Source organism: Ammospiza nelsoni, chromosome Z, assembly GCF_027579445.1.
Source record: "Ammospiza nelsoni isolate bAmmNel1 chromosome Z, bAmmNel1.pri, whole genome shotgun sequence".
Classification (NCBI taxonomy): Eukaryota; Metazoa; Chordata; class Aves; order Passeriformes; family Passerellidae; genus Ammospiza; species Ammospiza nelsoni.
Genome location: NC_080669.1, coordinates 76,229,419 through 76,248,850, shown reverse-complemented (window position 1 = coordinate 76,248,850; position 19,432 = coordinate 76,229,419). Strand labels below are relative to the sequence as shown.

Sequence of the window (19,432 nt, the reverse complement as noted above, 5' to 3'; positions counted from 1 at the left end):
CTTTGATGGGGGTCCCATGTCCTTGAGAGGCACTGGGAGGAGCAGGGTGAAGCACTGGAAGCATGCTGGGCCTATAACCTAGAGGGTGATGGATTAAAACCCTATTCCAATGGATTTTTTTGGTCTTCCATGGTGTCCAAGACCTAGCAATCCCCAGGAACAAGAAATTGGGCAAAGGAAGCTAGGGACCAGCATGGCAGTTTAGGGAACTGCTGATCAGACTAAAAGGAAAGAAGAGCACATATAATGGAAACTAGGACAAGGAACCTGGGAAGAGTATAGAGAAAGATTGGTTATGTAGGGATGAGATAAGGAAGGCTTTCCAGAAGCTGGAACTGAACCTGGCAAGGGACATAAGGAATAAAAAGAAGGGCTTCTACAGGTATGTGAACTAGAAAATGAAGGCCAAAGAAGGTGTAACACCTCTCTGTGATAAACAGTGATGGAAAATTGTTAACTGATGAAGGCTGAGGTACTCCACATTTTTGCTGCAGTCTTCAATGGAAACCTGTCTTCCCACACCTCTTGTGTTGATGGACAGCAGGATGGCAACTGGGGGAGCAAAGTGCTTCCCACTGCAAGGGAAGATCAGGTTCATGATGACCTGAGGCACCTGAATTTCCCTAAGTCTGTACCGCCTGGTGAGATGCATCCCAGGATCCTGAGAGCATTGTCTGATGTAGTTCCCAAGCCACTCTCCATGATAACTGAAAAGTCATGGCAGTCAAGTGAAGTCTCAGGTGACTGAAGAAAATGTATCCATCTTTAGAAAGAGAAGAAAAAACAACCTTGGGAACAACTAACATGTCAACCTCCTCTCTCTGCCTGGGAAGATCATGAAACAGGCTCTCCTAGAAATTGTGCTGAAGCACCTGGAGGACAGAGAGGTGATTTGGGACAACCAGCACAGCTTCACCAAGGGTAACCTTGCATGATCAACCTGGTAACCCTCATGACTGAGTGACTCCAACAGTGGATAAATGAAGGGATACAGATGGTATTTATCTGGACTTCTGTAAAGCCTTTCAGATGGTCCCCCACACATGTGTGTGAGATGTGAGAGAGAAGCTGCACATGCCCCAGCCATGGCACTCACAGCCCAGAGAGCCAAACCTGTCCTGGGCTGCATCCAGAGCCCCGTGGGCAGCAGGGAAGGGAGGTGATTCTAGGTGTGAATACAATTTGGTGTTAGTGTGCACGTAATAAAAGTAGACAGAAGTCATTTTTTTACTTCTTTATTTGATTTTAAAAGATACAACATATTAAGATGGAATAGGGGAAATAATTTGCTTTCCCCCATTATTTAAAACAAAGAAAAAGAAAATATTTTTGAAATATTTTTATCCCCATGGCAAAGATCACACAATGTATTTTAATTCAACAGTGTAAAAAAAAGCTTTCTATTGTTAAAAAACCTTGTAGTAGTAAAAGTAAAAGAAACTCCATTTGTCACATTTACATTCTACAATTTGTAGATACTTTTAGGAAGCGCATGAATACAGGCCACACATTTGATAACCATGGCAGGAGAAAACTCTCTCAGGATTTTCTTTCTGAGGATTTGTTTGTTTGTAATTCAGTGCCAACATTGGAGCCTTTATTTCAGTTTCTATTACCTGCACTAATGATTCTGTTCTTGTATTAGTCAATCAGTGAAGCCGTTCTAACTTGGCCTGTAGAGATTTAAAATTCCCAATAGTAGTCTGCACCATTAGTGTGGGGCTCATAGACTGAAGTTCAACCAGGTAGCAACTAACAGCATCCAAGCAAACATTTGTGAATCGTCGCCTGCAAACAAAACACAGAATAACCATGAGCTCCTTTTTAATCCTGTATCTCAGAATTCAGCTGAACTAGAACATGAGCATTCTTTGAGTTGCAATGGAATAGTGTATCAGTAAGACATCTGTCAGCTACTTTTAAGTATTTAACTATTTATTAAGATAAATTAATTTTTGAAATCTAATGCCTGTGACTAAGGCATAACGGGAAAATAGATGACTCATTACTATTTATCTGATATTAAATACTTTAAAAGCATGACAGTTTATAGCAATGTGAAATATTTAGATACTACTTTAGATATTATTATGGTCAATGTATAAGTTATTAATGTAGATAGCAGTTTAAATGTCATAAATTATAATGAAATCTCAATGTATTATTGAAAGAAGTATTAAAATCAGACAGCATTCACTGAAGTTGTAATAGAGTATCTAAATCAACCAACCATAAAAGACCAATAAAGTGATAAAAGATAGAAGTAAACTGTATGTGAACAGGGGATATTTTATGTACATTTTTCAAAAGAATCAGCAATATCTATGTTTAGAAGCGTTATCAAGACTTTGTGTAGTTCTGGTTTTTGTTTTTGAGACAAGATAGTTCTGACTGAAGTTCAGATAGTCTATTCAAATAAAAATTGTCAAAGGTAGAGGTGATACGCAGGCAACTTTTTCAAGTACTTAGCTATCTTTCTCGCTAGAAACTTTTTCTATTATTACACCTAAATTTCTTTCTGATGTGAATTAAGCTGAATTTCAGTCTTGAAGACTGATTCATCATCAACCTCTTATGAACAATTGGGGAAGATCCATCCCAATGTTTAGTCTTCTCTTTCCTAGATTAACTTAGAGCTTCTAGAATTTGTACATGAAACACTTCACTGTTTCAGTTACAAAATGCCCAATTTGTGTTTTCCCCCACTTTCACACACTGCAACAGATTTGTCTGAACTAGTCCTTAAAGTATATTGCCAAAAATCACAAAATAATCCTCTCAGTTCCTCAAGTATCTTCAGTGATGTGACGAAAATTACCTTTGTGGAAGTAGTTTAGTAGGAAGACTTCAACAAGTTTCTACCAAATGGTTTTGAATAACAAGTGTTAGGAATAAAATATTAATTTCACCCTAAAGAAGAAAAGCTTTGGGAATTGCTAGACTGAAGCATTTTAGAATATTTTATGTTTCACTATTCATTAGGATATAGCTGTCCTTTTACCTCATAGGTACTCTGCTTGGATCCTGTACATATCGTGACAGTAATACGTGAATACACTCCAACAGGTGCAAAGGCTTTTTCATTCGACTCCAATATGGATCCTAAAAAAAAAAAACAAACCACAAAATATTAAGGACAAAAATATGAAGGAGACAAGACAAAAAAAGTGTGTCGTGTGTACAGGAACTGCCAGCTGTGCAAGTATTTATTTATTGTATCAAGAAAGTTAGATTAACAGGAATTCTACTTTCATCTATATGTAGGCCTACATTTAAACATTATTTTAAATTATATAGTAAATATACATAAATTTGACTCAGTTTTCCATTTCCACAAAGTCAAACTTCTTTGCTTATTGCATTAATGGATCAGAGAAGATTTAGTAATACAACAAATTTTAATCATTATTAAGAAACAAATAAAATTAATATACTCAATATATGCTGTTCCTTCTGCAACATAAGAATTCTAATCCTATTTTATCCTAAACTAGCTCCAGATGAACTAAAAGAATTAAAAAATTTCCTCATCATGCTCTGGTACTGAAATTAATAAAATCCACAGATTTTATTCACAGGGAGAAAATGCAGCTTTTAAGTGTCTTTGAGTAAAGAAAGCAAAGTTTTGAATGTATACTTTGTTATATCCTTCCTTATATTATTTCATGTTTCCCATTAAAGAGAGACCTTGATAATAGTTGAACACAGAATTTTTATTTTGTGCAATTTTCCTTACCCGTGCTTTGAACAGCTGGTCATACACTTCAAGCAACCTTGGCAATGGCACTCCAATTTCTTGCATGATGTATGTTACAAAACCTACATCCCAGTTCAAAGTGCAGACTTGTTGCTCTAGAAACTGCACTAGAAAATCTGGAGGACATAAATGAGGGAACATTAAGATTCCAACTTGTTACTGGGAGTCTATGAAACAAAGGCATTTAAGAGTAATTTACTATCAGCAGTGCATGGCAAGGATTACTCATACGTAGTACTTTGTTACCATTTTGCCTTGCAACTATGCTGTTGAGAAAAATTCAGTAACTTTTGTTGCTACACAAAACACATACTATGACTACCTTTGCTAGAATGGCCGGAAGCTTGTTTAAGTGTCTGTAACAATTAACAGTGTATTGGTCAGCACAAAATGTTCATATTTAATGTTAGTTGCATATTATTTTAGTATTATAAAATAAAATAAGATTTACTGCTGAACAATGTATTTGCCAGGTTTTTATATAACAGCACACTGTCAAAACATATGAGCATCAGAAAATCAGAAATTCTAAAAACTATCCAGAAATCTCCCGAATAATTTTCAGAATCTACTTCAGATGGCAGATGGTTCATATAGAATTTCAAGAGACAGCAGATAAATGTGCTTGCTTAAGATCTTAAATGTATAAATACACATTTTGTACTTTGTGCTTTGATGCAAACAAACTTTACTACTTTCTAAAATGGGATCTGCACAGCCATCCAAAAATAACTGCTGCTGCCACCTAAACTTCATTTATTTCCCATTTCTTTTGAGATTAAAAAATGAGAAACATTTCTTAGTTTAAAATTTTTCTAAGAGTAAAATAAAAAAAAGCTGAAACTCATCCATCAAACACATATGCTTATTTACTATGCAGGCTAACAACTTGCCTAAAGGAAAGTAGCGAGGTGTGCCAGCATAGATCTTTCCAAGCAATGCCAGCTTCAGACAAAGTGCTTGCATTCTGTCAGCAGGGCTCAGAGACACACTGTCGCTCAACTCTGGAAAGGAAAAGAAAATGCTTAGAGGACTTCAGGAAAAGTACCACATTTATACAAAATTACACTGAGGCACCTAAATTTATAAATAATAAATTAAAATCTTACACTCTTGTCAACAAAAAAATCAGCACATGGAAGTAAAAATACAACCTTTTCTGGTGCGTTTGCACATACATTTTTAAGTCTTTATGCTTCTGTGGAGTTCCATGCAAACCTACTTAAACTGCAAACAAACAAAACCACATTCCAGACCCCCACAAAAAACCCACACCACACAGCTTTTCCCTTAGGTCTCTGATCAATGCTGTTAGCACAACGGTAAACTTGAGCCCAAAAACCAAGAGGGGAAAAAACCTCCAAACAATCAAAAACAACAGGAACAGAGAGTGAATTACTAACTGATGGTAAAGGATGAGAGAGATATCACAACTCCTACTCCATTAAGACCTACCTTTTTCAATGACTTCCTGCCAGAGAGTTTGCACCAAGATAGGATCAGAATGACCTGCACAATGTATAATTGCAAGCTTACACTCCGAGAGCTTAAAAGGGTCAGCAAATTCTCCATACAGCTGAAAGAAAAATTACCAACCTTTACTTTTCATGTAGGATCAAATTAAATCTTAAAAATCAGTTGTTTCTTATTTTGTCTGACAGACTAGTAAATATGCAACATAACTGTTATCAACCACAAATTTTTTTTGCTACGTTTAGTTTCATTTCTTAGAAACAACACTAAATTTTATATTTAAAATGAAAACTTAATTTTCCATTAATTTTTTCTATGAGTGAAGAAATATAAGAGATGTCATAATGAAGATAAACATATGAAAGAAATAAAAATACTAAAGACTGCAAGTATTATCTGTACTACTACAATACAAAAAATTACAGTCCAGGGTAACAGACATTGAGACCAGGAATGATAAACTGCCTATTACTCTTCCTAGTCAATATACAATCATTCTTTGCAAAACATTTTTTCCTCCCAAAATTTGATAAACTGGACTTTAACACAAGGAAATTTCAATCACCTTGCTTATATCCATCAGCTCAGCATCAAGCTGGGAAATTGCATCTTGTACTGAAGAATGATGGGAATACTGCCGCTGTAATGTTTCTTGTATTTGAAGCTGGATCCTTGCAACCTTGTTTAAAAGGAAAATTCAGTATTTCAAGATTCAATTAATTTAACCATAGTTTAAAAATACACCCAGAATTAACTTTAGCTTATTTAAATGTAGAAATATTGCCACCTACACCATTAAGTCCATTTTCATCTGCCTAACTTTGCAGGATGAAAGCAAATAAATCCATTTATACAGAACTGGTAGTAAAACTGTTATGTGTCAATGAGACAAAGTGAAATAATGCATTTACAGTGTAGCTTAGATTAGTATTTTTTCTTACTTCCATTCTCTCTTCTAGTTCATGTAGGAATTCACCATCTGCAGCTAAAGAGGATATGGCAGTGGAACTTTTGGCACTCAAAATGGCACGTGCAATGTATTCAAGACGCTGCTGAAGAGAAATTTCTGTGCTGCAAAATAAATATTCATAATAAAATGAGTACTTAATATAATTATTTGAGGGTTAGTTATATTCTAGCTAGACTCTGCAAAGTAACATGTGCCTTTTCCAGATTTTAGTAAATCATGCATCACGCAATCCAACCACATAGCCCCATCTTTGCTGCAAGCTCAGTTCTAGTGTACTTCTCAATAAGAACTGGCCACTCAATAAGTTGTAATTACAGGAAATACATTGTTAAGTAATGTATAATACAAAAATAAACAATATCTCTGATTTCCAGTAATTGCCTAGATTTAAAGTTAACACATCCTATTTTTAGTGTTTTTAGAAAACCTCCTTTTTAAAATGTACTTAAACAAAATATTTTGATTTTGGTTTTTTCGGTTTTTCCCTAGTTACCTCAATATATGTACAATAGAGCACATATAATTCATACCTATGGAGGTCAGCCAACTTGGCCAAGACTCTAGCAGCATTACTAAAATTTCTGTTTTTTTCAAAGTATCTCCAGAGTAAATCCATATAGCGGACTTTGTTTTGGTCAATCTTGGTCATCCGCACCAGGTAGGGCTCCAAAAAGGGGGCAGTAACCTGCAGACATCAGAAAGATAACAGTTATACTCTTGCTCTTCCCTGCCTTTTAAGCATTATTACGTCTCCCAGTTCACTGTGTATAGACAAGCTCACCTGTAACAGCTTGTCCGCCAAGTCAGCTTGTATCAACCAATTGTAAAGTGCAATACTGAAGAGCTCATCTGTTGAACGCTGAGCCAGCTTTAGCATTTGTTCAAACTAAGGGAAGAAAAGGTCAGAACTGCTATTAGAAAAGTGGTTACATTACTTTAAGTCCCGAATAACCATGAGACAATACTTAGGTTCACATTATTTGTATGTCATAATTTCTATGGGTGCTCTAGATATTGAGGCCAATTCATGACAAACCTTCACTTCATTAAACTACTCCACAATTTTATTAAATTAATAAATTCTAGACCCCTTCAAATCACACTGTTCTCTGGAGTGCAGTCATGATTTTTTTGCAAGTTTCTTACATGATGTCCAGCTTCTTCATTGCTTAACATGTTGGGGTCAGATGACAGCATTGGAGGACCTGGCTTTTTGGGTACACTGGGAGACTGAGGAGCAGCTTTACTTTGATTCACTAACTCTTGAAGGGTGTCAGTGATACACTTGTAGCTGTTCAATCTGTAAACAGAGCAAAAGAAAATAAAAACCTCATAATTTTCACTGCAACTGTCTATAAAATAATTTTTACAGCTCTAAATCTTAGTAACTGTCTTTGTAGACAGTTACTAAGATTTAAAGAATGTCAGCTTATTGTCAGCTGGATGTCACAATCTGGTTTGTTCTTGCTCATCTTCCTAAGAAGTACTTCTGTAGTCTTCTGATCTTTTAAATAGATGTTTTCTGCATCTATTACCCCCTGTTTCAGATTAAGCTCCTGCCATATTAATCATAATCAAGAGGAGCATGATAGGCAAAAATATTTATACTTTGTCCCTTATCATAAAATGCTTGTTTACTATTACCCTGCACTCCTTGCCTAAAAGAGCTACTTTCCCAGTCACATGAAATAAAGCACTTCATATAATCATAATAAATTATCCTGAAAACTTGCCTTTCTTGAAAAGCTTGGAGTCCAACAACATCTTCTTCGGGTTCTCCATTTTTATAGAAATGAAGGCCAAGACCTTGGGGATCTTTCTTTTCAGCTGCTGTAAGAGAGAGCTCTACCACTCCCTCATAGAAACGCACTAGGAAAACCAAAACAAATATCACTGTTCATTATTGTATTGAATTCACAACAAAATGGTAAGTGACATCAAACATTTCTCAAGCAAATGCTACACTACTCACTCTGGTCCATATAATTTAAAATCTACACCTGTTCCCACCCTGTGGCATTTATATGCAAATTTGAAGTTGAGTTACATAGAAGTTACAGGGAATGTCCCGCACAATATATAATACTGTACAGAGGCCCATTTCTTAGCTGTTATATAATTTAAATGTATATATAACTGATATACCACACTAATTAGGATTCAGAACCATCTTTCAAACAGCGTATTTTGTATAAAAGGTACCTGCAACCCTCTGCTTACATAGAATCTAGTGAAATATTTCAACCACATACATGAAACAAATGAGAACTGCAATATGAAGTAAATACATGGGACTATTTCAATATAGAAAAGGATTTCTTGGTTGGCTTGTTAAATCTAGCAAGGTTTTAAAAAAGAAAAGGCTGGCACATTTTAAGATTTATTAAGCAATTGTTTATGGTAAAAAACTACAAAACTGAGTTGAAAGTTAGCAAAAAAAAAAAAAAAACAAACAGAAAAGACGGCATGAAAGCATACCATGAAATTATTCAGCATGATCAGTGATTGGCTCTTACCCTGCCTGTACTGTGCACAAACATTAGCAAGGTCTACTTGATTGCTGATCTTCTGGTACTCTTTTAGTGACTCCCTCAGCATCTTCTCTTTTTCCATTTTGCTTTGAGCTTGTCGAGATCGTTGAAGAAGTTCATTTGCCTAAAAACAAATAAAAAATGGAAATTATTAACATGAGCACATCACGAACAGATCATGGATACTGTCAATGAACTACTATTCTAAATTTCAAAGATGAAACAAAATAAAAGACCATCATCTCAAAAGCACTCTCTGGTCAGTAAGTTTCCAGCAGAAATGCTACAATAGCATTAGAAAAGCTGAAGACAACCAACTGGTTTCCTGTTCTCTCCTCACCAGTTACTTGTTTCACATTTATTTTAAAAGTTTCAAAGACCTAAATTCTTAAACACAATTGTATGCCACAAATTCCAGTAAACTGTGGAATGGACAAAAACCAAGATACTATGCTGAGAAAGACTGGAATAAGACAACATTTTATCAACATAAAGAAGACAGAGTTAAGATTAGAGATCAGATTAGAGTTAACAGACTATGAAAGTAACTGCAAATGAATAAAATAATTTTTGTGTAATGTTCAGCATTAATCACTTAAAAGATGAAAATATGCCCACAACTTAACTTCATCTTCTTCTGCTTCTGAAACTACTTGAGCATAATAATGACTTATAAGCTGCCCAATGTATCTCATTTGTGTGTGTTCTCAAGTTGTGTTTGGGTGCTGTAAATATCCGAAAGTGCACTTACCTTTGAACACACAGCATCATCAGTGCTATAAAGAAGAGGGCAGATATCTTGCAAATGGGCAATGATTCCATCCACAGCTGCATTATCTCTGATGTAACAGTTTATAAGAGAGGCAATGAGTGCTCCAGTCAACTCTCTATCTCTAATCACCAAGTCTTTAAAAGCAGTAACCTTCAGCTGTTCTTGAAGCTCCTGAAGATGAGACAGAATTTTATTGGTTTACCAAATCTTTTACTTGACCCTGTTTAGAAATGTCTGAATGTTCCAGCAGCAAAATTAACTGTTTCTAAGAATTAAAGATACAGAACTCCAATGACTGCAATGTACAGCAGAGAAATACATTATTTAAAATACAAATTTTATAGCAGAATAAAAAAAATAAAGCAAAGGCTACTACTAAAGGCCTTGCTGGATGCCGAAGAACAGTGAAAACTCCTCTTAACAGACTTCCTCTGCCATCTTCACTATGTGTCCCTCTGTTTCAGATCTCTGACAGTAAGAATGGAATTAACAGCTCCTTTTACTTCACAGTGCACTGTCAGAATGCATATCCTATGACACTGTCAAAGTTTTTAATATTCAGAACAATAAAAATGACAGATTCAATAAAAGCAGGAGTATGGAAAGTTCGAGGTCTGAACTCATCATGCTTTTTAAGATCAAATTACACTGAAGGTCTCTAATTTTTTAAAATTAGAATATTTGTGCACATAGTTGCCAGTAGGGCCTACGTAGGGTCTATGTAGTGTCTATAGATGATACTAACAACATGATAATACAGCTACAAAAACTCTAAATCTACTGAAGACAAAGGAGAACATTTTATTTATTAAACAGTTAGCTCCTTATCCAACACAAATGTAAGTTGGACAAAGCTCCCCAATGCAACACTGTGAAGAGCAACAACTTCTGTGCCTCTATAAGGCTTTAAAATGATTATTTTTGTGAACAAAAAATACAACTTCTCAAACAATCCTATCACATTTTAGGACAAAATGCCCACTATTCAAATGAATAGCTTTTTTCAATGATTGGCAGCAAATTTTACATCAGCAGAGGGTGCACAGCAGTAGCACCCTTTGTTCTACAAGTTTCCATCTTTACAAACCGGGAGTCTGAAAGAACCGGGATCATTTAGCCTGGAGGCTTAGAGGACAATATGTGGGAACTTAATAATATTTTTGAGAAAGTATAAGGAATGCAGAGCCAGGTTTTTCTCAGTGATAACCAATAACACTGCACAATGGTAAAAAACTGAAGCTAAGGAAATTACACCTGAATAGAAGAGAAATCTTTCTTGCTCTAGAAGTGGCTCAACACTGGAACAGGTTGCTCAGAGACACTGCGGAGTTTTCACCTTTATAGATATTAAAATCCTTACTGGAAACAGTTGTGGACGATCTGTTCTAGCTGCCCCTGCTTTCAGAGTCAATTATATTATTGCCCCCATTTTTAAGGGGACAGGTGACCTCCAGCAGTTCATTCCAACTGTTCTGTGGTACATTCTGGTACTCTACTTACACAGAAGAGCAAGGACTCTATTACCCCATTGCTCTCCATCTTTCACCAAGACTAAGACAAAGAGTGAATTCTACTTGGCTGGAATATGCCGGTCTATTCTTTTCAGAACATTCTGCAGAATGTGCTTAAGGTAAAAAAACAGTAATTTATAAATGAGACTCAGTATTAGTTATCAATTAAAGTAGAACAATTTATTGTTAGTGACTCTTCCAATTGCATAAAATTGACTGATCATGTCAATACATGTCAGTCTCTTAAACATTTGTGACCATGTATAAAAAAAATTGTGTGTAGTTTAAAATTCATATGTTTCTCAATTAATTTCAGTAACAATCCCTTGGGAATACTTATGTAGCAAAAGAAATTCAGTCGATTAGTACAAACAAATTAAAATTGCTTTCTCCAGATCTTACCTTCTGAAGCTCACCTACAGCAACACTGAATTGGTGCTCACATAGCAACTTCCATAAAGCCAGTGCCTGGCAGGTTTTGCGAACAAGCTGCTGGATGCCTTGAAGTGAGTTCTTCTCAGTTAGCTGTGCCTCAGCTGGAAAACAAGAGACTGTCAGCAAGAACTGTTCCACATGTTTCAAGTAAGCATTTAAGTTTTTGAAGATTTTCAGTAACCATATCCTTAACTTTCTATCTTTTTTTCTCTTCCACTGTTGATTAATGCTGCCTAGCTCTCTTGGGAGATAAATGCCATGTTAACACTGCCCCAAAACAAATAACCCTCGTTAACATTTATTTCAAACTATGCAACAAAGGAATCGTACTCTCTGAAAAACAAGTACGGTTTCCTGTGCACTAGATTTACACATCAGTCTTAAATTTTTACTTTTGTTTCAATAGGTATAAATGTATTTCTGCTGAACATAAAAGAAATCAAATTAAACCCATACATATTCCCTTTTTGTTTGATTATCTGTATTTACTTGTAGAGAAAACAGTTACAGTTACAGCTGTGGTCAATACTATCTACACTATCTTTAAAGCAACAACTACTCCAAAAACTACAACATTTAAATCTGGTAAAATGTATTATATAAACTGAAAGGATAATGTTTTCATACTTATAACATAGGCAGAACATAATTGCAACAATTTATGTGTTTGGGTGTCTACAGTTCACAAATGAGGTTAAAAATAATTCCATTGTTTCATTCAGCAATCTAAAAGGATTAATGAACTCAGTGAAGAATAAAACTAAAAAAATAAAATTATTAAACATCTACCAAATCCTACATAGTGACTTACAGAAAATGTTTATATTTACACTATTAAAAGCCCAGGATTACACGCATGTGGACCACAAACATTCTCAATTCCATATATGCAGGAACAACATTTCCCAACTTGCCTGCAAGTGCTGGGCAAAAGCTGCACTATAAGAACACAAGAATTCAAATGGGCTGTGTAACAGACCTCATATTTCTAAACAAAGTTTAGTTTCAATGACTGTACCTTTGGAAATCTGCACTACAGTATTTTTTATAAAGACATCATGCTCACTTGTCTCATAAAATAACTGCTTAGTAAATCCTATCGTGTAAATATAAATGGTTTTGCAGCCACTAAGTACTGTAGTGAGGAGATTAAAAAAACTTATCCATAATGGAGAACATAGGAAGGAAAAAAAAAAGAGAGGTAAGTGTGCAAAACAATGGCATGATATTTAACATAAAATTTGTGTGTAAAAAAGGCCTTTTTATTCAGATGATTTAACAAGAAAAGTGAGAAAGGCAACATCCAAATGCACCATTCCTTCATACTTCCTGCTCAAAAACAATTACATACCATGATATTTTCTTTGGAGTTCTTGCTGGACTTGCTGAGAACTTCCACCATCAGGCCGCATAAAACCCAGGAGTCTCTGCTGTAGATTGGCTGGTGTGCTGAAACTGCAATTTAAAAAAAAAAAAAAAAAAAAAAACAAAACACTAATATGATTAGAAATGCTGAATCCCTTAAAGATTAATGTAACAAACTAATTCTTAGCATCTAAATGTTGCAGCACGAGACTATACAAACACTTCAACTCAGCAAAACACCTATGGTAGTTTTTCAAAAGCTGGACATTAAATACCACATGTAAATTTACCGAAATTAATGCATTAAAAATTAATAATACCTTGGGTTTCCAAGTGCTCCTACTGTAGCAAATTGTGAATTTCTATCCAAAAATTCTTGTAAACCTTTTAGTTCTTGTAGTACACATTCCAGCATACGCGATGGAACACTGCTTTCTATCTGCAAAAGAAAGCAAACTTCTTTACAGAAAGTTGGGCTTTCACATTTATTTTTAAAAAAAAAAATCAGTTTTAAGCTAACATCACTGAAAATACAAATAAGAGGGTACAACAAATAAATTGTGTGGTAGTAACAGATCACAGCAACACAACATAATTATATCACATTCATTGAGGCAGCATACATGTGAAGAGGCAGGAGTCCTCTGCAGATACACAGTATTCAAGATGCTACTTTCTTTGCCCCCCATAACTAAATCAGCTATGCTTTACTACTTCAAACTCTAAGCTAGAACAAGGATTGAGCACTGGATTCTATTAACAGCCACAGCCAGAAAAGATTTTATTTTCATCATGGACAAAACATGAAACAGCAAGATATTAGTTAGGCAAATGATGAAAATTTTTTATGTCCTTCCATAACTGCAGTGACAATCTCAAACGACTAAAGCATTTTATTTTTAGGGTTTGTCTGGAGGGAGCATGCGGAAACCCTAAGTGGGTATCAACTAAGTGACATCAATAAACATGGAGAAAACTGGCCATTGCCAATTAAGAGCAGAGATTAAATTAGTTTGGTTTCTTAGAAAGTACTATTTAAAAGAAGAGCTTTAAAAGACAATTAATTATCAGTTAAGGGCTCAGCACTTAAGAAAACAATGACATGGCAAATAATGGGTTTTGTACCGAACAGTTTATAACTAAGAATGGAAGTTTAAAAGGACTTAAATACTAAAAGAAACTTTTAAGAACACAGAATAATCTTTTACATACTGCAACAATTTCTCGATTGCCACTTTTGAAAACTCTCTCCACGACAATACTGCCATCCCAAATATTTCTGCAAAACAAAAAAGAAAAAGCCAAGTCATTTAACCAAGTATTTTTGTAAGTCTTCTATGTATAATTTATTGAAAAAGAAATGGTAAAACTTTGAAGCTAAAAGTGTAAAAGGGTTAATTTTGGATGAAAACTAAATATTCTAAAAACTAGGCATTATATAATAATGAATAGTGTAGATATAAATAATTAGCAAAATTCCAGATCTAAAAACTTTAATTAAGTTAAATTTGATGCTTTCAAATACTATATATGAATATAATTCCCTGGAAATACAGTGTAAACAAACAAGTCTCATAACAAAAATTTCTTGCCCAGTCAGCATGAAGACAGATCACCAACATATGCAGAACTCTGCTCTTGCTTGGGTTGTTTAGGGCTCAACTTCCAAGGTAAGAGAATCTTTAGTCATGCTTCATTGCTCTGACTTCTGATTCTGACTAAACATTCTTCACAGAAATTATTTAAAGATAGGACTTTGATCTTTTAAGTCCTTCTGCATTTCTGTTTCTTCCTTCAGTAGTAGTTTAAAACACACAACTCATAGGTTTGAAAAATAAACCTGGAGATTTCAGAGTTCGGTTAATGCACTTGATTGCAGGCTTAGTATCTAAGCAACTTTCCTGCCCTAGGCATTCACTGAATGTACTATTATTAAAAGAGATGCAAAACCAACATTTTATATAGACAGGTATTTCACATATACAACACTAAAATTTACTACTTTCCAATTTAAAGGCTATTAATATCGAATGCACCACCTATATGCACGTTAGTGAAGAACTATGAAACAAATTGAGTGACAGAATCTCTTTTTACAAAGACCTCACCCTATAATCCGGGCAAAGTATATGCAGATGCCATTGTGTCTTCCAGAAAATACTATCTCAGGACCCATCATTCCGCTAATGGATGTACCAGGGTGAGACATGGAATTTCCAGCAGGAAAAATGGGAGTTGACATAGCAGGAGGTTGTATACCTAAGGTAAAAATAGGTAAATTTTACTCATTTCAATGCCAATGAAAAAGCCTTAAAAACTTAAAAATTATTAAATAAAAATAGAGAAGAAGGTGTTACCTGGCCCAGGTGTCAAAATGCTAGGATTAGAATATGGACTATCAACAGTCAAAGGGGTACCTAAGAAGGGAAAAAAAATAAAGGGAAGGTTGTGGAACACAATCCAAAACTGCCCCCTCCTAAATATATGCTGTAAAGTATCTGTGCAAAAGCAGCAAAGTTGTTAAATAAAATACTTTCAATGTTTTATTTATAGTAAAGTATCAAATTGCACTCACTTCTTATCAACCTGTGCTGCACAAGTCAAATAAATGGATACAATTCCTTCAAGAGCCATTGAAGCAACATGTTCTTCCCAGCATTCATGTGTTAATTTATTGCACACCATCTGTTGTCTGCACTGCATACAGTATTGCCCACATATTTTTTTGCTGTTCCTCACCTTCTGAATGCTGAACACTTGTAGTATTACTTTTCATTTTTATGTGGGACAGATGTACCAACACTACAGCAACACTGCTAACTCAAAACACTAAGTCTAAGGCTGTCCACAGCCTCAAGTTCAGCCATGAATACTTCATCTCCTCCTGTAAATTAAGTCTGGACAGCTAACTTAAGACATCAAAATATCAGGAGCATGTGTGGTCATCTACAAAAATGTCCACATACCATAAGCAAACAAGGTGATGTATCACAGAAAAGGTAAAAAAAACTGGCACTCTCAAAATTTGGCTTTTATCAAAGGATACAATTTTGCCTATTTTGCTACAGTTCTCTCAACTTGGCAACACAAAACAGCACAAAGGATAACACAGTGCCAATACGTTCTCAGAGCACCTCGTCATGTGTGCTAAAGCAAAGCACAGAATTGCAGAAAAGCAGCATGCAAATGCATGGCTAGACTTGCAACAGTGGGAAAAAGATGGAAATGGCACCTGGCCTTTTAATGCTAACATTACTGTTATGTTAGTTTCACATGCAAAATTATGAGGTGGTTGAATGAATTTCTGTCAGCAGTGTCTGACCCACCACATGGGACATCCACAACATCAGAATCTTAATTTCACATGACAGTTCTCTACCCTTTGAGCAAACCGAGAAAGTAGTAGGAGAAGAATGGTGCCATCTTCCACCTGGACCTGTTACTGAAGCAAAATGGAAACATCTGCTTTGATACTAGGTTTGAAAGAGGCATTTATGACAGAACAACAAAAATAAGCAAACATTTAGACTTGGGAAAACATATTTAGTCCTAAAATGAGTCTCCTTGTTGACTACAGAGCTTACTGCCATTTCCCCCACAACCTAATTTCACTCTTAGTCTGCTCCTAGCACCTGTTCTGCCCATAGCTACTGTTCCCTCCGACTCAGATTTAATTTTACATTTTTATGCCTCGCCTCAGCTCTTGCCCACACTGTTACTGTTCCACACCAAAAGGGTTGGAAAGTGATGCCACTAATTCATTAGTCATTCCTCTAGAGTTTTACAGTAGTTAAGAATTCTGAAAAACAGGGTCAACTGTTTTTCCTCAATTTCATCCTAGTTCACAACACTTTTCTCCAACACTTAGGAATTTGGATACTTGTCTAAACATGGTAATGAAATGGAATTTTCTTGGATTCCAGGCAAACAAGTTTATTTCCCAAGTCTGTTGTGTAAAACTGAATGACATATGTCAGATGAAGGAAGAGGATTTTATACATTAATGAGTTCTAAATAAAAACAGTAACTAATTTAATTCAGTATTTCAATCACAATTTCAAAATCATCATCATCATCAATTTCTTTTTTAAAAACCTTTCCAATCTGAAATTGAGTAATGCATATTAAGGGACAGCAATTGTAGAAATTTAAGTGAATCTGAAAGTACAAAAAGACCTTCACTCCAAGAAGCACCAAGTTTTGAGGGGAAAAATAAGCACTTTTCTCCTCTTTAGGTGGCACTGTAGACTGAAGCAGAAACCAAATGCTGAAGACAGAGCTTTTAAAGAGAGAAATCACTCCAAATGACTAGCTCATTTCTTGATCAAATTTCTTCTTCCTTCTCACAAGCAGTATCTGTAGAGGCATGGCAATGATAATGTAGGAAGATACTGTTATATCTATATAGCAACCAGCTAAGCTTCATGAAGTCTGAAATACGTTATTGATAAGTTGTTCTTGAGCTGGTGAAATGACTCTGGAAGTAACAAACGTATACCCTCTTCACAGTGTTCTTTAACAGAGTATATGCAATATGGACACATCCTTTGAGAAAACGAACCCCTCACTAAATCAAAAAATCACTAAAGAGAAATGGAAAAAGCTCTTGTCATTAACTAGCTAGTAAGTGAAAAACACAGTCTATTTCAGACAAAAAGAACACAAGTACTTGTGAGAAGACAAAACAACATGATCAAGGAAAAAACACCTGTCCAAAATTATTAAATGCTTGCTACATACCTGGAGAAACAGGAGAACCCAAAATAGGTCCAACGTTGCTGGGAGGAGGCAAAGCTGATGGAAATCTCATTTGTGCTTCTCCACCATACCTAAAGTTTGCAAAACCAAAAATTCTCAACGTGAATGTCCTACACAGCTCATTCAAGTTTCACGCCTCTGAGAATTAACAGCAATTCTGGGGTTCTTTTAAAATGGGAAATAAAAATCCCAGAACAGTTTTTAAGAGAAATTTACCAATTCCTAAGTTAGACTTATGCTTTAGCATCATTCAAAGTTTGTTTCTACAGGGAAGCGGAAAGAAGGGCACAGTTGACATGACTCATGGTTGTCCTTCTATCATCCACAAGTAATTTCTATTAATCTCTATCCTATAGTGTTACATGAACACTTTGCTATGTCTTTCCTTGCTAACTCCAGAGTTACAATCCACATTTTGTCTCAGATTTTGTGATTGAATTTAATGAAGAACAACTATTCATAACCTACTGAAAACTGCTCACTGACTTTAACACCTGCACAAGAACTGGCAGCAGGTTAAAAAGCCTGTACACGTGTTTAGTGACCATAGTGATCCTGAGCATAACATTCAGAACGACAGACAGAATTAAAACTTACCTGAAGAATGCTCGAGTAGCCCAGGCAGATACTTCTCTATCACATGCAGCATTAGAACAGGCCAAAATAAGGCAAGTGGCACAGGCCTGATCCTCCTAGAGCATATACAATGTTAGTATGGTGTCTTATATCAAGTTGGTAAGAAATGTATAGAAGGTTATATTCCTCAAAAACTAAAATGGTAAATACTTACTGCATTATATTATTTAGAAGCCAGGGAAATCAGCTCTCCTGAATTACAGACAAGAAGTGAACCCTAGCAATTATTCCACTGTATTAGGTTAAGATTTTGCTATACAGTTTTTGCAAACTCAGTGCTACTACTGGTAGAGAATAATGCCTGACATTTAAATATGACTAAGATTCATGCAATTTCTACAAACACAAAAACATAAATTACAATTGTGTTTGAAGAAAAAACATTTGTAAAAATCAGTGTTTGCATATTCTAATAAGCTGTTACAATAGCAATTATCTCCTTTCCAAGCACAAGAGAATAGATTACAATGAACACTCACTGCAGATACTACACAATGCTTGTCATATTAAAATTGTAATCCACAATAACCATGCTTCTGCTTGTTTCTTGTTTATCTTAAGCTGCTAATAAGAAAGAATACCCAGATCAAGTACACACATTTCTACTGGCCTTCAGAACCTAAAAATCCCTTGAAGTGGTAGGAATTCAACTTTTTTAGAAACTCTTCCTCTCCTGCTCTCAGATGAACTTCTTTCGAAACTAAGAAGTGCACTACACTTCTACATAAAAGATATAGGAATTTCAGGGAAAGTGAATTACACATTTGCGTTTAGATATCATAAAATGAGAACTTATTTCTCTATATGATATAGCTTTATGTAGACAAAAGAAAAATTTACCAATCACTTTAATTAAACATTGACCAGAAGGCTGCAGCAACAACGAAAAGGTGACAAGTCTTTCATTTTTCATAACACATGAAAAGCTCTTACCTGATGCAACTTGAAAAATCTCTCAATCTCCTCTCCATCTCCACCTGTATTGCTGACAAGCAGATGCCGCAGCTGATCAACAGGTCTGAGTTTATGAAACATAACACTTCCCTAAAAGTAAGGCAAAGCGAGTCAGGCTAAAGTTGTCTTTACTCAGTTTCATCACAACACAGCCATCTCCATGACATTTATCTTTGGCATTCTGAGTCTTCCTCCACTGCACCCCTGGATAAAAATGTACCTGGTGTCCAAAGCCCAGTTCCCAAGCACTAGTGAATCAAGGAAAGGCAG

At 35.4% G+C, this 19,432-nt stretch overlaps 1 protein-coding gene across 2 annotated transcripts in view; it reads right to left on the bottom strand.

The window, feature by feature from the left end:
• Positions 1 to 1,219: 1,219 nt before the first annotated feature.
• Positions 1,220 to 19,432, bottom strand: part of NUP155 (nucleoporin 155) — a 28,922-nt gene continuing 10,709 nt past the window's right edge. The window contains exons 14-36 of one of the 2 annotated variants that reach the window (XM_059491945.1): positions 19,142 to 19,252; positions 18,170 to 18,264; positions 17,555 to 17,643; positions 16,194 to 16,256; positions 15,172 to 15,231; positions 14,923 to 15,073; positions 14,027 to 14,093; positions 13,135 to 13,253; positions 12,801 to 12,904; positions 11,417 to 11,550; positions 9,483 to 9,674; positions 8,717 to 8,855; positions 7,934 to 8,069; positions 7,347 to 7,500; positions 6,982 to 7,086; positions 6,731 to 6,885; positions 6,172 to 6,301; positions 5,796 to 5,909; positions 5,213 to 5,333; positions 4,651 to 4,761; positions 3,737 to 3,873; positions 3,002 to 3,102; positions 1,220 to 1,788 (exon numbers count right to left, since the gene is read on the bottom strand). In XM_059491945.1, coding sequence (XP_059347928.1) covers positions 1,650 to 1,788; positions 3,002 to 3,102; positions 3,737 to 3,873; positions 4,651 to 4,761; positions 5,213 to 5,333; positions 5,796 to 5,909; positions 6,172 to 6,301; positions 6,731 to 6,885; positions 6,982 to 7,086; positions 7,347 to 7,500; positions 7,934 to 8,069; positions 8,717 to 8,855; positions 9,483 to 9,674; positions 11,417 to 11,550; positions 12,801 to 12,904; positions 13,135 to 13,253; positions 14,027 to 14,093; positions 14,923 to 15,073; positions 15,172 to 15,231; positions 16,194 to 16,256; positions 17,555 to 17,643; positions 18,170 to 18,264; positions 19,142 to 19,252 — 2,727 coding nt within the window. In that variant the 3' untranslated portion in view covers positions 1,220 to 1,649. The remainder of the gene's footprint in view (positions 1,789 to 3,001; positions 3,103 to 3,736; positions 3,874 to 4,650; positions 4,762 to 5,212; positions 5,334 to 5,795; positions 5,910 to 6,171; positions 6,302 to 6,730; positions 6,886 to 6,981; positions 7,087 to 7,346; positions 7,501 to 7,933; positions 8,070 to 8,716; positions 8,856 to 9,482; positions 9,675 to 11,416; positions 11,551 to 12,800; positions 12,905 to 13,134; positions 13,254 to 14,026; positions 14,094 to 14,922; positions 15,074 to 15,171; positions 15,232 to 16,193; positions 16,257 to 17,554; positions 17,644 to 18,169; positions 18,265 to 19,141; positions 19,253 to 19,432) is intronic. The other variant, XM_059491946.1, reaches the window with a different exon arrangement.